This window comes from Syngnathus scovelli, chromosome 17, assembly GCF_024217435.2.
Source record: "Syngnathus scovelli strain Florida chromosome 17, RoL_Ssco_1.2, whole genome shotgun sequence".
Taxonomy (NCBI): Eukaryota; Metazoa; Chordata; class Actinopteri; order Syngnathiformes; family Syngnathidae; genus Syngnathus; species Syngnathus scovelli.
In genome coordinates this window covers 12262518-12278965 of record NC_090863.1, presented here as the reverse complement: position 1 = coordinate 12278965, position 16448 = coordinate 12262518, and the positions used below count along the sequence as shown (strand labels likewise).

The window sequence follows — 16448 nt, the reverse complement described above, 5'->3', positions numbered from 1 at the left end:
AATTGTCTAAACTTTCTAGATCTGTTATGAATAATATTGCAAAAAACTTTTTTTGCACCATAGTGCGCAAGTAAAGCAGCACAAGGATGGTTAACTATTACAAAGACAGTTAATCGGTTCTAGAATAGACTTTGTCATTAAAAAAAAAAGCTACTTATTAACACAGCCAAATCACATTCTCTCCCAACTGTTTATTCAAAAAGCGGAAAACCCCCCTCACAGTGCAGGCGCATCTTAGAACTGGTTCAGATTAGCTGCTTTTGTTGATTATTATTATTTTTATCCCCATCTATCTGCTCTTTTACTCGGAGTGACATTGGCTCAGGAGAGAGGAGGCTCCACTCTGCTCAGCCAATCAGCGATGATACGAGCACGCAACGCGCCACACACCCACGAACGAGTGAGCACTGCTTACTTTCTAAACAATTGTCAAGTTTTACGTCACCTCGAAAATGTCGTGCAATTCACGTCAAGTCCGAATGCGTTTGACTTTGGAGTGGTTTTATTTCACCACCTGAAAGGGCAAAAGTTTTTTTTTTTTTATTTAGGGTTGAAAATCTCATCCTTTTGTCATTGTGCGGTCTGAGCTGGCCTTATCGGTGTCTGGCTTGGTCAATAATTAGACCTTTGGTAAATAAGCGGGGGCCGTCGTTACCCATTAGCGTTCTGGCCTTTGCACTGGACACACGACTTGAAATGTGGCCAAGCGGAGCAGGAATGAGGAGTACTCAGCATGTCAATAACAGCGTGCCAGCCGGTCAAGTCTGCCCGGCCACGCGGCTTGGTCCACCCAGTTAGATGTTTTTGTTTCTGAACATACAAGAGTGCCATTCCCACAGTTGCGCATGAGCGGACATTGGTCTAGTTTATGCGGCGGTCTTGGTGTTTTGATTTGGGAAGGATCTTGATCACTCAGATGAGTTGATAGCAAAGGACACAACAGCTCTGCTTTCAAAGGTGAAGGACCTTTGGCCTTAAAGGTGCAATAGCAACTGGATGAGTCCACCAAAAAAACAAGATTAACAAATAATTAACAAATTTGTGTCCAGTGTAGTTCTTGGTCATAATTAACATATTTGTGTCCAGTGTAGTTCTTGGTCATCTTACTGCGTGGCAGCAGATAACCGCAAGACACGAACTGCTATACACAGAATGGATTGCGTTCTTGGATATTTATTTGTCTTTTCTCATTTTACATAGTGACGTATTTTTGTAATATTGTTTTTTTTTTTTTTTTTGACTTACTAAAGTCCATTCGACATCTGATGATGGATGCATAGATAGCTGCTGTATCATGGCTGGTGCTGATGCTGCTGCGACGTCATCACCGTACGCATCTGTAACACGTCTCGCTTTGCCCTGCAGTTCGTCTGACAGGCGAGTAGACGGAGCATCCCATTTATCCGCGCCCCCTCCCTTTCCTGCCTCCTCTCTCGCCGTCACTAATTCTCGTTTAAATTGACACTCTCAGCCAGTCTCCCACCCTCCATCCCCTCCATCCGGCCAACATTTCCCCGGGCCGAGTGCAGTCGGGAGGGAAGGCTGCAAGCGGACCTAACGCGCGGACAGACCAAATATAGACGGCTGCTGATTTTCGCCATCGAGGTAAACAATTCGTTTATGGTGGTTTCGCGACATCCATTTAATGAGGCGTATCACTTTGGTGGTGGGATGGCGACGAGGTTATGGATGGAGGCCCGGTGTCGATGTGACGACGTCGATGGTTTGCTGCGTCAGCGCATCCAAAAGAGTCCGAAATCCATCTGTGCGCAAATATGTGCCGTCCAGACATCAGTTGTTGACTTTGAATGTTTGCTTATAAACGCCAGCCAAACGCAGTCGTGCTGACGCAGTGTCCACATCGGACGATTCGGCTTGGGTTTACGCGGCCTGTTGTTTTTGAGGTGCGGCAAGATGGAGGAGCCAAGACAGAACGAGCATCCAGCTCGCAGCCCGCACCGAGAAGGACAATGCTGAAAATGTCGCCTCACTCTCCTCTTCTCAGATAATGTGCTGAATAGAATTACGATACAAATGATGGATTTACACATCGTAATTTAATTGGTTGAGCTCCCAAGTTTATTTTGATCAATCCCTACAAACGCAGTCAAGATTTAAAAAAAATAATGTTTAGTCTCAACTAGGAAGTGCGAATGATCATATTTTCAGAGCCAATTAAAGTTAATGATCATCTAAAAATTGAATTATTCCCCATCCACCTTTATTTAAGTGTTTACATTTGTTCCATTGGCTCCACAACCAATTTGTCATTTGCACCTGAAGAATGTTCTTTGGCACTTGTCCTAAAATGTCTCGAATTAGATCATCCAGAATGAAGGCCTTGACATTGCATCTCCCATTCAAAGGTCTTAAAATACAACAGTGACAAAAATATCTTCGCTTTGTGATCTCTGAGAAGAATTTGAAATGATTTTTTTGTTTTCAAAAAATACATTCAAAATTGCTAGTTTTCTTTCAGGAGAGGCTTTGTTGTTTAAGTGTTGCTTTAATGGCGTTGTTATTTCTGAAGAATTGCTTTCTCGTCATGTTAAATCGATATTGCTGATTCAAACGATTGACGAAAGAAAAGTAATGATTGCAGTCTTGTTTCTACCTGTGCAGGTGTCCTGCCTGCGTGCGTGCGTGTGTTTAGCCACACAGCTTTTCAGCGCCGCTGCCCACTCCCACAGCCAGCAGTAACATGGCTGGGGCGTCGGTAAAAGTGGCGGTGAGGGTCCGGCCCTTCAACTCCAGGGAGATGGCCAAGGACAGCAAATGCATCATTCAGATGACGGGAAACACCACAAGTTAGTAACCACGGAGATGTTGCATTATCTTGGCCACCCCACTGTAAAATGTCTCGCTACGCCCTTGCTTGATATTATAGACACATTCAAATCAATTTGGGTGGACACAGAGCAGAGCAGCCATTTTGCATCCCCCAGAAGAGAGCTTGGGGTGGCACACATGCACCATGCTGGCATCTTCTAATGTCGGCAAAGAGACAAAAGCTTCAGTCAGGACAGTGAGCATCGAAGCTCCTTTCTGTCCTCAGCAACGCAGCAGGGACTCACAAGGCCGCCTTGTTCTAGTTTGGCTCCACGGTTGGCTGTCACTGGAGGGATGGGGGTGAGGGGGGCAGCGTTGTCGCTGTTGTCAAATGAGCCGGTTTCAGCCAGAGACGTTCACGTTTGTCTCTTTGGCTTGGCTCAGGACAGTTCCCCCCCCAGAAGCATCAACAACAGTCGGCAGAGCCCTTTATGGATTTATGATTAATAACAGGAAAAAAGCACGGCACAGTACTGGCATGTATTCAGTCGTTCATATTTGGATAGATAGTTTACCAAAGTGTGCCACTCTGAGTCAAATAACGAAAGCCGAAGGAAACGGTGTTCATTTGATTTTTGCTCGATTGCAGCCATCCTGAACCCCAAACAGCCCAAAGAGAACAAGAGCTTCAACTTTGACTACTCGTACTGGTCTCACACCACGGTCAGTGGAAACAAACCGGCGTCCGATCGCCACGTGAGCGACGACATCTTCCCTGATTGAAAAGGCATATTTTGTCTGTGTGAGCAGCCCGAGGACAGCAACTATGCATCCCAGATGCAAGTGTACAAGGACATTGGCGAGGAGATGCTGCTCCACGCCTTTGAAGGCTACAATGTTTGCATCTTTGCATATGGCCAGACGGGAGCGGGCAAGAGCTACACCATGATGGGACGGCAGGAGACGGACCAGCAGGGCATCATCCCGCTGGTACGCAAAAGAGGAAGTAGTGCGCGCTGCTCTTCCGTAAATAATAAATTTTTTTGCTTCTAGCTCTGCGAGGACCTTTTTACCAAGATCAGCGACAGCAATAATGACAACAGCATGTCGTACTCTGTGGAGGTAAGTTGACAAATTCAATTATTTTCCTTGGTACTTTTTATTATTATTCTTTTGGTCTCAGGTGAGCTACATGGAAATCTACTGCGAGCGCGTCCGTGACTTGCTGAACCCTAAAAACAAAGGCAACCTGCGAGTAAGAGAGCACCCGCTAATGGGACCCTATGTGGAAGATTTGTCCAAGTTGGCCGTCACCTCTTACAATGACATCCAGGACCTGATGGATTCTGGAAACAAGGCCAGGTAGCGTTAAAGCGGTCCTTCTCAGATTGGGCCCACAAGGGGGGCGCAGTGTGACGGTGAGGTTTTTTTACGATGAATCAATCTTTTCTTTTAAGAACCGTCGCTGCTACAAACATGAATGAGACCAGCAGCCGCTCACACGCCGTATTCAACATCATCTTCACTCAGAAGAAACACGACTCCGACAGTGACAACACGTCAGAAAAGGTACTCGAGGCAACCTCGCTTCTTCTCACTGTTTTATTGTTCACATTTCTCGTTCACAGGTCAGCAAAATCAGCCTGGTGGACTTGGCCGGGAGCGAGCGGGCCGACTCTACCGGCGCAAAAGGAACCAGACTGAAGGTAGAGTGCCGCGTCATTCATTGGGTTCAACATGGCGATTTGCTCCAAAACTTGCCGATCTTTTGCGGGCTTTAGGAAGGCGCCAACATCAACAAATCGCTGACCACGCTGGGCAAAGTTATCTCTGCTTTAGCTGAGCAGGTACGTTCCTTCTCCAGCACAATGCATGTGACGTCAATCTTTTTATTAACTGGCGCTATCTCTTCCCTCCATTTTGGCAGGACTCGGCCCCAAACAAGGTTAGTCCTTCAAATCACGGGTGGCCCAATATTTCCTACATTTTGTCCAACTAAATGCCAACTTTGAAATTGTGCAGAACAAGAAGAAGAAGAAGGTGGAGAGTTTCATTCCATACAGAGATTCGGTCCTGACGTGGCTACTGAGGGAGAACTTGGGTATGCGCATCCATCTTCAATTGTTTTATTTTGGGGCGGGTAAGATGGTTTTTGTGCTTTTAGGCGGAAACTCTCGCACCGCCATGGTGGCTGCTCTCAGTCCCGCCGATATCAACTACGACGAAACCCTCAGTACACTCCGGTGAGAAAATGTCTCCTTGAATATTCAAATCGTGTCAATAGTTCCACAACACTTCTTAAACAGTCTCAGAGATTTGTTCTCGGGCTTGTTTTAACACTTGAAAGTTGTTCATATCAAATTTTGGACCATGTTGCCCATGTGCTCTATTTTCAATCGTTTTTTTCTTTCAGGTACGCCGACCGCGCAAAGCAGATCCGCTGCAACGCCGTCATCAACGAGGACCCGAACAACCGTCTGGTGCGCGAGTTGAAAGAGGAGGTGGCTCGCCTCAAAGATCTGCTCTACTCTCAGGGCCTGGGCGATATCATCGAGAGTGAGTGGCACATGGCACGCAAATGCACACAGCTAGTTACAGACACGCAGGAGTGACGAAGGATTGGCAAGCAAAGAATGATTTGAGCTGCTCACTCAAAAGTTTCCTCTGAACTGTTAATGACATATTTTTCAAAGACAAGCTGGAATCCAGCTTGTGGTCATTTCTGTCCATTTGCCATGGCTTGGATTTATTTGAGCTTTCTCTTCTTTTCTATTCCTCCCTGCTCCCCCTCCCCCCTCGTGACTCTGCGTGTCCCGTCCGTCCTGATGTCGCCGATTGTCCTTTCCCACCTTCCGTCCGTTGGTCTGTCCATCTCTTTCTGACAGACCTGTGCGATTACAAGAACTTTGCGAATGATCGCCAGGCTGTCAATCAAAGGGGTGATCTCTCCACAGTGACCAACGCCATGACGGGCATGAGCCCCTCGCCCTCGCTGTCGGCCATGTCCAGTCGCGCCCCCTCCATCAGCAACCTCCACGATCGCATCTTCAGCCCAGCCAGCGAGGAGGCCATCGAGAGGCTCAAGGTTAGGCCGGACGAAGGCCCAAAATGCCACCGTTGTTTTCGTACTTCATGCTGCGTGTTGCAAGCCAAAATTCCACTTGAGGTTTACCAAGTGCACTATTTTCTCGTTTCCTGATTTATTTGCGTTCCCCGACAGGAAACGGAGAAAATCATTGCGGAGCTCAACGAAACTTGGGAAGAGAAACTGCGGCGCACCGAGGCCATTCGCATGGAGAGGTTGCTCCGGTTCTTCACTTTGCGCTCCATTGACGACACACGGCTCGCCGCAAAGCCGGAAAAATAAGACCGTTCGTGTCCTCACAGTGTGCGTTGCGTGTGTTTCTGCAGAGAGGCCCTCCTGGCCGAGATGGGCGTTGCCATGAGAGAAGATGGAGGCACCGTTGGCGTTTTCTCCCCCAAAAAGGTCCCGTAAATTCTCCTTAGCTACTTACTCGGTCTAAATCTAAATGTTTTTTCTTTTTCTTCAGACACCGCATCTGGTCAACCTGAACGAGGACCCGCTGATGTCCGAATGTCTCCTTTACTACATAAAAGACGGCATCACAAAGTAAGTCGTGTGCGCTTACTTTTGATTTGGCCATTGTGTCCCTCTTGCACGTGTTCATTCACGTCACGTGTCTTCCGCCTGGTTAGGGTCGGTCGCGAGGATGCCAAAGCGCGCCAGGACATCGTACTCAGCGGCCATTTCATCCGAGATGAACACTGCACCTTCAGTAGCACCACAGGCCCGCAGGGAGAAGGTGGCTGCATATATTCACATGCTCAAATGTCCAGGCTGGATTCTCATCAGGCCGCATTTTGGCCCATCGGCTTTTTTTTTCCAATTTATGTATATTTCAGTTCTAGTGTTTTTCTTTCAACAGGTTGCGTGATTCTGGAGCCATGTGAGAATGCAGAGACCTACGTGAATGGAAAGCGAGTCACGTCGCCCACGGTGCTGCGCTCAGGTAGCGCCGCAAAAAACAAAGAGATACTAAGAGGAAATGTTGACTTGGAAAGTGTGCCCAATTCAGGCAACCGCATCATCATGGGCAAGAGTCACGTGTTCCGCTTCAACGATCCCGAGCAGGCCCGGCTGGAGCGGGAGAGGACGCCGTGCGCCGAGACGCCGGTAGAGCCCGTCGACTGGGCCTTCGCTCAGAGGGAGCTGCTGGACAAGCAAGGCATCGACATGAAGCAGGAGATGGAGCAGAGGTGCCAAAGAGCGCCTTGCAATATTTTGTCAACAGTACAACAACAACAACAACATTTTTTGCAGGCTTCAGGAGCTTGAGGACCAGTATCGCAAAGAAAGAGAAGAAGCCAGTATCTTGCTTGAGCAACAGAGGCTGGTAAGCACAAGCTTGAAAAAACAGCAACAACATGTCATGACACTTTTTTTTTTCCTCTTTCCAGGACTACGAAAGTAAGCTGGAGGCTCTCCAGAAGCAAGTGGACTCCCGGTACCTGGAATCACCCGAAGAAGAAGAGGAACCAGAGGAAGAAGGTGAAGTTAGCATCAAGCGAGAAATGATTCAGTTCTACTCATAATGTCTTGTTTCGGTTCCCTCTGCAGTGCCGTGGACCAAGCGTGAGACTGAGCTGGCTCTGTGGGCTTTCCGCAAGTGGCGCTTCTACCAGTTCACCTCGCTGCGGGATCTGCTTTGGGGCAACGCCATCTTCCTCAAGGAGGCCAACGCCATTAGTGTGGAGCTGAAGAAGAAGGTGGCCAATCCTCAGCTCAAACCATAACACGTGCCACACGGACCAATGCAAACTATGCGGACATCCTCTTCAGGTCCAGTTCCAGTTTGTCCTTCTGACGGACACGCTGTACTCCCCGCTGCCGCCTGACCTGCTGCCCCACAGTGAGACCAAGGAGAGGGAAAGGCGACCCTTCCCGCGCACCATCGTGGCCGTTGAGGTACAGGACCAAAAGAACGGAGCCACGCATTACTGGACTCTGGACAAGCTCAGGTACTTTGCTTTTGGCCTTTACTGGCAACGCAGTTCCAAGACACTTTGGCCTCGGCGGAGGTCTCCTCACAGCTCTGACTCGTAGGCACAGACTGGACCTGATGAGAGAAATGTACGATCGGGCCGCCGAGCTCCCGAGCAGCGCCGTGGAAGACTGCGACCACGCCCTCACCGGCGGCGACCCCTTCTACGACCGCTTCCCGTGGTTCCGTCTGGTTGGCCGGTGAGTCGCGAGCTATCCTCTATTTGCTTTTGAGTTCTGGGCTCTATGAGTTGGGCTCTATCTGGTTCTCCTCAGGGCGTTTGTGTACCTGAGCAACCTGCTGTATCCTGTTCCGTTGGTCCATCGAGTGGCCATCGTCAGCGAGAAGGGTGAAGTGAAGGGCTTCCTCAGAGTGGCTGTGCAGTCTATTTCAGGTCAGAAGTCAAAAGTGGGCGGGGTTATTGAAAATGTGGAAAAAGCGACTAAGTCTAACCTCAAGTGTTGTTTTGTCTCCAGCGGATGAAGAAGCTCCAGATTATGGTTCCGGTGTGAGGCAGTCTGGCACGGCCAAGATCTCCTTTGAAGATAAACAGTTTGAAAAGGTGTCCTCTTTTGGTGCTTTCGTTTGGCTTCCAGTTTCCAAGAAAAAAAAATGCAAGAAAAGGGCATTGATTGTGTTGATGCTTTTTCTTTCTGTCTCCAGTTCCAGACTGAGTCTTGTCCACCAGCGGGTCTTTCCCACTCCAACACGTCCCAGGAGGAGCTCCGCATTGTGGAAGGAGAAGGACAAAACGCTGAGGTGGGCATATCTGCAGACGAAGTCAACAACAACACGTGTGAAGGTGAGGACGAGCGCTTCACTGCACATGTTATCTGAGTTATGATCTCACTTATGTTATCTTATCTGATCTTCTGTTATTTATTTATTTATTTATTTATTTATTTTGACCGTAGCTACCCCAGAGCCTCCACCCAGTCCCTTGAAGAGCTCAGGACTTGCTCTGGACCTTCCTTTGGAGCTCTCGCCGGAGAAGGCTTTGGCACACCTGAAGATAGGCAGCACCTTCACCTTCAGAGTCACTGTCTTGCAGGCCTCCAGCATCTCGGCCGAGTACGCCGACATCTTCTGCCAGTTCAAGTGAGTCGACTGCGATCACACTAATGATGAAACTGAAGCTGAGTTGTCTGGGAGGACGAACAAAACTTCGCTTGCGTTTTCCAGTTTCATCCACCGCCACGACGAAGCCTTTTCCACCGAGCCGCTGAAGAACACCGGCAGGGGGCCGCCGCTTGGCTTTTACCACGTGCAAAATGTAAGAAGTGGATGTTGCGATGACGCCTCCGCAGTATCAGACCCGTGGTGATCTTCTGCCCTTAGATCTCCGTGGAGGTGACCAAGTCGTTCGTGGAGTACATCAAGAGCCAGCCCATCGTCTTTGAAGTGTTTGGTCACTATCAGAAGCAGCCTTTCCCGCCCCTCTGCAAGGATCTCATCAGGTCAGCATGGACAGTCGCCATCTTTAATACGCCTGAAAGGTTTCTACATGGGAGCTTTCTGTGCCTTTCAGTCCACTGAGACCTTCCAGAAGGCACTTTCCCAGAGTGATGCCTTTGTCCAAACCAGGTGAGCTGCATTTCATCCTCTCACATGAAAAACAGCCAGTGACCACTGGGCGCAAGAGCCAAAATGTTTCAAGTTCAAACAAATATAGTATCTATTCCTGATCAGCAATTGATTTTGCCAAGGTTTCCCCGTGACCCTGACTCGCCTAACTGCTCTCCAATGGACAAGGATGACTGTAGAAGTTGTGTAAAGTGTTAATAATTCGTCAGATCAGCCGAGTATCCCGATAGTGGAGGTGCTTGACCTGAGCGAGGGAGCAGATAATCAACGTACAGTGTATGAAATGCATCAAAAGAGCTGACAGTATCAGCTACCCCTAACCAGTCAAAACTCGATTTTGCGCCGTAAAAGACTCACGAAGCTTCATATTATCATATCGCTTGACTAATCAGTCATGTGGCTGTCCACTCCGTCCGTATCTGTTAACTAATGATTGGCAACCGCTGTACACGTACGACAGGAACGATGGGGTGTGCCATGGGAAACGATCCGGTCTTGCATAATTGCTTGGGAAAAATGAGAAAATTCATTTTTTGAATTCATCTGTGCGTGCCAGCGATGTATCGGGTTACATTTCAGGTTGCGTGTCTCTTGTGTCGCAGTGCCAGCCACCAAGCTCAGCACTCTGACCCGCTCGGCCGCCGGTCCGTGTCACTCCAAGCATGACCTCATGGTCTTCTTTGAGATCTGTGAACTGGAAGCCAGCGGAGAGTGAGTTTCAACTCGGTCGGATCCAACCGTGTGCTAAGATTTTGGATTTGTCTATGCAAATCATTTCAATAATCAAATCATTGTGGATTCCAAAAGAAGCCAGGCTGCCTGAACCAAAGTCAAGCCACTGTAGCACAACACCATCACGGCTTTGTAAACATGTTCATTTGAATTTTATATCCTTTATATTTCATATTTGATATTTATTTTTATATATTTTGTGGCATATATTCATCAACTGTCGGTTGTCTTCTAGTTACATCCCAGCTGTCGTCGACCACCGAGGCGGGATGCCCTGCCATGGCACCTACCTCCTACATCAGGTATTCATATCAAATATATTAGTAACATTTGTTACTCACAGCAACATTTTCAATTGCCTCAAATGTATCTCTGTTATCTTAATGTTGACATGGAACGTGAAGCGAAGCGCTTTTGACAGGCTCATGAAAATGAGCATCGCCATAGCACTTGGATTTGGCTCAAGTGTGTGTGTTCCACCATCATCAAGTTGTTGCTTCTCGCTGACTCCGCAGGGTATCCAGAGGAGAATCACAGTGACCATCGCTCATGAAAATGAGAACGACATTGAATGGAAAGAGGTGAAAGAGCTCGTGATTGGTGAGTATACCCAAAAATGTCATCTCGGGGATTTGGAGTGAACCCACGGGAATGTATTTGCTCTTTCTTCCAAACCAGGTCGCATCCGAAACACCCCGGAGGCTGACGAGACCATCGTAGACCCCAACATCCTCTCGCTGAACATCCTCTCTTCTGGATATTTCTGGCCAAAACATGACGACAAGTATGCGTCTCTTCAACTTACTTTTGCACACCGCAAGAACGAAGCGTTCGCTCACAGTGCTTCACATCACGTAGCGCCTCATTTGAGCTCCTCTACCTCCTCTTTTGACTTCTAATCAACGCATCTACGATTTGCTTTGCATGACTCTAATTTCCTTCTTCCCTACCGGCAGCGTCTCCTTGGGAGTTGATCATAGGTATTTCTTTATGGGCCCGACCGATGGCTTCCACCATTTCCTCCTTCAAAAGCATTGAGGCGGAATCCTAACACGTTTCTCTGACGCCAGGACCTTCTACCGCTTCGAGGCAGCGTGGGACAGCTCCATGCACAACTCCCTGCTCCTGAATCGAGTTACGCCTTACGGAGAGAAGATCTACATCACCCTCTCGGCCTACCTGGAGGTCTGTCAAAGACGGAGAGATGGACGGCCGGACGGATGGATAGGAATTGCCTTGTGTCTCCTTTAAACAGATGGAGAACTGCACTCAGCCGACAGTCATCACCAAAGATTTCTGCATGGTGTTCTACTCCCGTGATACCAAACTTCCCGCGTCCCGTTCCATCCGAAACCTCTTCAGCACAGGCTGCCTCAGGCCTTTGGAGAGGTGGGAAATTGTCCCACTTGTCCCACTTGAGTGGATTGTTCACTGGCCTGTACTGTGTCACCGCTCTGTCTCAGTAACCGCGTTACCGGAGTCTACGAGGTGACGCTCTGCTACGTGGCCGACAATGGCAGTCCAGGTGAGAGCTTGTGGGAGTCAATTGTCAATTGTCTTTGGATTTTTATTTGAATGCATTCTTTTTTCTTTTTGTCTTCAGGAATGCAGCGACGTCGCAGGCGAGTGCTGGACACGTCGGTGGCGTACGTCCGAGGGGAGGAGAACCTGGCTGGGTGGAGACCTCGCAGTGACAGCCTCATTTTGGACCACCAGTGGGAGCTGGAGAAGCTCAGCTTACTTCAGGAGGCGAGTGAAGCGGGGCACACACAAAGGCCCCATTGTCTGATGGGTTGCCCTTGGTTGTCATGGTAACGGAAGCTGCTAAAATGTAGCTTTGAATCCCCAATGAAGTGATACGGAACCAGGGAATTTTCATCCATCCCCGTCGAAATGAATACCAAATATTAAAAGATAAGAAAACAATTCTTCCCACGCTCCTCAGGTGGAAAAGACCCGGCATTACCTGCTGCTGAGGGAGAAGCTGGAGGCCACTCTGCTGGCCGGCCAGGATGCTCTCTGCAAGTGCGGCGGCGACATCAGCGACTTGGCCAAGAGTCCCGTCCTTGGCAGGAGTCCTCTCGGCAGCCCGGCACTGGACAGCCCCAACCAGCGGCAGAGGGAGCTGGCTGCGAAGGTGAGGCAAGCCTCGGCAACTCTCAACAGCTTGCCCCTCCCTCTTCTGTGGACATTTAACACCAGCTTTTTGTTTTCATGCAAGTGTCTGCGTCTGCTGATGCACACCTTCAACAGGGACTACAGCCAGGTGAGCAGCAGTGCCAGTGAGAGCAAGGTGAGCCCCTGCCCAAAGCCTCTAATCCGACCCTCGCAAACCTTTAGCCACCAAGCCCTGCTCTCCACGACTTACCTTTTCATCACATATTCTTTCACTATTTTTTGAAGGCATCTCCTAATACCTCTTTTTTTTCCCTCACCTTGTCACTGTCGCGCTTGAGTCTAGAGGATAACACAGTTTTATTTTCTTGAAAGCTTTTTCCTTTTTCTCTATTTTTATTAGGAAATGAATATGATTTTCAATGTTTCTTCTTTTTTGGATGGAAGTATTGTAATTGTGCTCCAAATGACATTCTCAAGCATCCAAGAAAAAACACATGACGTCGATTAACATTCACGAGTGATACTAATCACTTTTCAACTCCAGCCTGTCCTCCAGAATAACACATCTCCCATTTAATGACTCCTTGACAAAATCTGTAGGGACGCACTTGTCTTCCTGCTAACCTTTTATGTTGCTCCTGCATGGCCATTTTAACACCACCCAAGGGGCTCTTAGACCAGCCGGACAGTGCCGAGTTGCAAATTGACCAAACCTTGAATGGCGGCGCGCGCCGCGCCGCGCGTGCCTTGCTCTACATGCGTGTCCGTGTGTCTCCAAAGCTCTCCGAGATATCGGCGTCCATCATGAGAGAGGCATCCGTGTCCACGCTCAGCACACTCACTCCGTCCTCCACCTGCCCTTCGCTGATTGAGGGCCACTTTGACATCAGGTGCGTGTCGCAACCGCGTCATTTCAACGCAACTGACTGTCAAGGAGTCGTGTTAATTTGGCGCCACCTGCTGGCATCTTGCTGCAATTGAAGTACGTTGTCATTTGTGCGGTAGACACGCAGAGCCCGGTTCTGGAGCATCCAGCCCTGATCTGGACCCGTTCAGCCCGATAGACAGAAAGAAAGCGCTCAAAGGCTGCAGCTTTGTTCCGGACATTCAGGAGATTCGAGTCAGGTCGGTATCGTCTCGTTGAGCCACGTGGCCGGCCGGCCGGCCATTCCAAACGCATTGGCTCATATCCGTTGCGGTTGCGCACAGCCCCATCGTGTCCAAGAAGGGCTACCTCCACTTTCTGGAGCCACACGCCAGCGGCTGGGTCAAACGCTACGTGGTGGTGCGCCGGCCCTACGTATACCTGTACCGCAGCGAGAAGGACGCCGTGGAGCGAGCCGTCATCAACTTGTCGTCAGCCAAGGTGGAATACAGCGAAGACAAGCAAACCTTGCTGCGGGTAAGAGCCCAAAGCCTCTCAAGCGACTCCTTGCCAAATGAGCGCCGCCAGTCACCTGGATTGCTTTTCTCCCGTGTGCAGACGCCAAACACGTTTGCCGTGTGCACTGAGCATCGTGGGATCCTGCTTCAAGCCAACAATGACAAAGAGATGCACGACTGGCTTTATGCCTTCAATCCTCTCTTGGCGGGTACCATCAGGTGAGTGTCGGCAGCAGTTGCATCCAATAGAACGGAAAGTTCTCGTGGCGCAACGACCATCAAAATGAGCAGCGGCCAGACTTCTGCCGTCAAATGTTAATTCAAATGCACAACTTTCATATTGTTGCCGCAGGTCCAAACTGTCCAGAAGAAAGTCGGTCCAATCGGTGCCGGTGGCCCAGAGGATGTGAGATGAGACTCTTCATGGGCATCCTTGAAATTGAAAAACCACCGACTCTGGTATCTTACATAGGCACTGGAAATACCCTTTGAAAAATCTCCCCAACATGTTGACGGCGCCCGGTCACATACGTGTAGCTAGCCCTTCCTTTGTTGTTAGCAAGATGGCTAATACGTTTTTTTTTGTACACAGTGCCACCCGGTGGGAGGGGCGGGCGGGGTCCTCTGCATGACGATAACGCTAGTTTGGGTATTCGATCCTATTATACACTTTTCGCTTTGGAGGTGTGACAGTACAACAATACATGAAATGTCACGTGGCTAGTGAAAGCGTGTCGTACTCGCACTAGTCGCCCATCACTACTCGTACGAGCAGCGTGCATCAGTGCACAATTTTGCCTCACAAGTAGCATGTAGTTGGCCGACTAGCATGCTAAAGTTGTCTGCACAAACATAGCCTGACAAAAAAGTCGTTCAACTTGTGCGCTGAATTATCTTACTTGCTTTCCGGGTCAGGTTAGGTTACATGAAAATCAAGACCAAATTTAAAGGTCAACTATAATTTTCTATTTCGCCCCAGAAAGAAAATCACACAAGATAACACCCTGGCCTTTAAAAGAGGGGGGGAAATGAAACGATCATCCCCTGTGCATATTATCACAAAGTAATGTTGTGTATTGTTGTATTATGTTTGAATAATTTGTGATGGAACTAGCGACCAATTTTGTTGCACGGCACTTTATCGTTCTTGTTGAGTCGTTGCTTTACCAAAGCATTTTTTTTTTTTTTGTGTGCATAGTTTGCGCTTGTTTTACCAAACTTTATCGTGTCAAGATGACAAAAAGAGTTCAACTTAAAGTTACATAATTATCCTGTGCTGTAGAATTTAGGAGAAACTAGCGTAGATAAACTAGATCCAACTGGTAGATTGTTTTTTAATTGTAGGAGACATAGACCTCATTACCTTCCCTAAAATGACAACATTTGGAAAGATTTTCTTTTGGGGGGGCAAGAGGAACATTGTTTTTTTCTGTTTTGCATTGTGCGACCCAGTCCAGAATTTGTCTTTTTTAGTCAGTGTTGTTTCAGATTCCTGCAAAAAAATTGGAACGATTTTGCAGAGGAAAGGTCCACACAGTACCTCCCCCTTTCTCAAACAAATAGTTTTCATTTTTTGCTGGATGAAATCAACGAGCATCCTCATATGCCTATCACAAAGTTAGCAACTCAACAATCATTTCCAGTGCAATGAAGTGAAATTGGACCCTTCCCCGGGGCACATTGTTGGGAATGGCCACACTGAGATGATCCCCCCCCCAAAACAGAATGACATTTTGAAAAAGGAAAGCTTTGTCAAAGACTCGATCTGCCAACCATCGGCTCTTTTGTCTCGCACGCTACAGGCTGGCCAACCTGTTTAGTCGTGCGTGGGATGGCCCGAAATGAAAACAGAAATGTCATTTCTGCACGGTTTGGCTCATCTCAGTCGAAAACGTCGGTCAGAGGGATTTTAGATGACCTTCGATGCGCTTCAATTTGATTTATTCAAGTAGAATCGGCCACACGTACACAAGTACCCAATTCTGATTTTTATTTGTTTCTATGTTACAAGTAACATGTGGCGTAGCAATATTAAGTATGATACATACTATTAAAGGTGACGTAGTGTCAAATGAACTTGACTTACACACACATGCAGTTAAAAACAGTTTCAAAGTCATTCGAGTATCGAAATGAGGGATTTATGATCTTTTTCTGGATTCATCTAACACGTGACGTTATTCAGGGCCTCTATAGTGTATCCATTTGTGTGCACTGTGCGCCTCGCTTTGTGTCGGCCTGCTTCTTTCCGGTCGGAGCCAAGCATGCGGGTCCGTATGTACGTAGTCCCCCCCTCCTTTTCCTCTTCCTCTTCCTCTTCCTCCTGCTGCCTCTAAAAGATCTGCTGTAAACTGAAGTCACCACCACTCCCCAATCTTTGTAATGGATCCTCCCTTCTGCCTCTGTCTTGTATATAGTACAGTAAACGTACGATGCGTTGCGGTGTGCGAGGGTCTCTTCCGAGCTCTTTTCTGTCCACCACTGAGAATGGAAATATTCCTAACCAGTCTTGCAGGGTGATCATCGATCGTTTTTTGCACTTTTGCCCACGTCTTCAACTCACTTTTATCTTCTCTGTTCTTCTCGTGACTTGTCAAGAGATGAAAAAAAACAAAAACATAATCAGAATAAATGAGTGTTCAAATGTGAACGGATGCTCACATTGTCGTGTTGTTTGATGGAGACACGTTTTAACTGACTTCCTTAAGTCTGTTTTTTGTTTTTGCTGGTGCTCCAACTTGGCGGGCGGCGAGAAGATCCACAAGCACTTTGAAGATCCCCGTATATGTTGTCCATCCA

The 16448-nt window shown here is 48.2% G+C and overlaps 1 protein-coding gene across 4 annotated transcripts; it reads left to right on the top strand.

Moving 5' to 3' along the window:
* The first annotated feature begins 6 nt into the window (after positions 1-6).
* Positions 7-16299, top strand: kif1ab (kinesin family member 1Ab). Of its 4 annotated transcripts, none has more exons than XM_049747367.2 (50): positions 7-400; positions 1251-1377; positions 1472-1605; positions 2623-2807; positions 3419-3492; positions 3580-3759; positions 3823-3891; positions 3953-4131; positions 4227-4338; positions 4398-4475; positions 4551-4616; positions 4697-4714; positions 4792-4870; positions 4934-5012; positions 5183-5325; positions 5724-5854; positions 5990-6069; positions 6181-6256; positions 6321-6400; positions 6487-6593; positions 6717-6800; positions 6867-7047; positions 7112-7184; positions 7249-7339; positions 7409-7557; positions 7631-7809; positions 7895-8032; positions 8108-8226; positions 8309-8394; positions 8496-8634; positions 8747-8930; positions 9015-9105; positions 9171-9289; positions 9361-9416; positions 10019-10127; positions 10384-10450; positions 10664-10748; positions 10827-10932; positions 11105-11128; positions 11219-11333; positions 11404-11537; positions 11612-11673; positions 11752-11897; positions 12094-12285; positions 12370-12441; positions 13047-13156; positions 13272-13391; positions 13476-13668; positions 13750-13868; positions 14002-16299. In XM_049747367.2, exons 4-50 carry the CDS (start codon positions 2702-2704, stop codon positions 14057-14059), a joined length of 5058 nt encoding a protein of 1685 aa, XP_049603324.1. In that variant the 5' UTR covers positions 7-400; positions 1251-1377; positions 1472-1605; positions 2623-2701; the 3' UTR covers positions 14060-16299. The 4 variants fall into 4 exon arrangements, with proteins under 4 accessions (XP_049603324.1, XP_049603322.1, XP_049603325.1 ...); XM_049747365.2 differs by having other exon boundaries at positions 5655-5854; XM_049747368.2 differs by lacking the exon at positions 11105-11128.
* Positions 16300-16448: the final 149 nt, after the last annotated feature.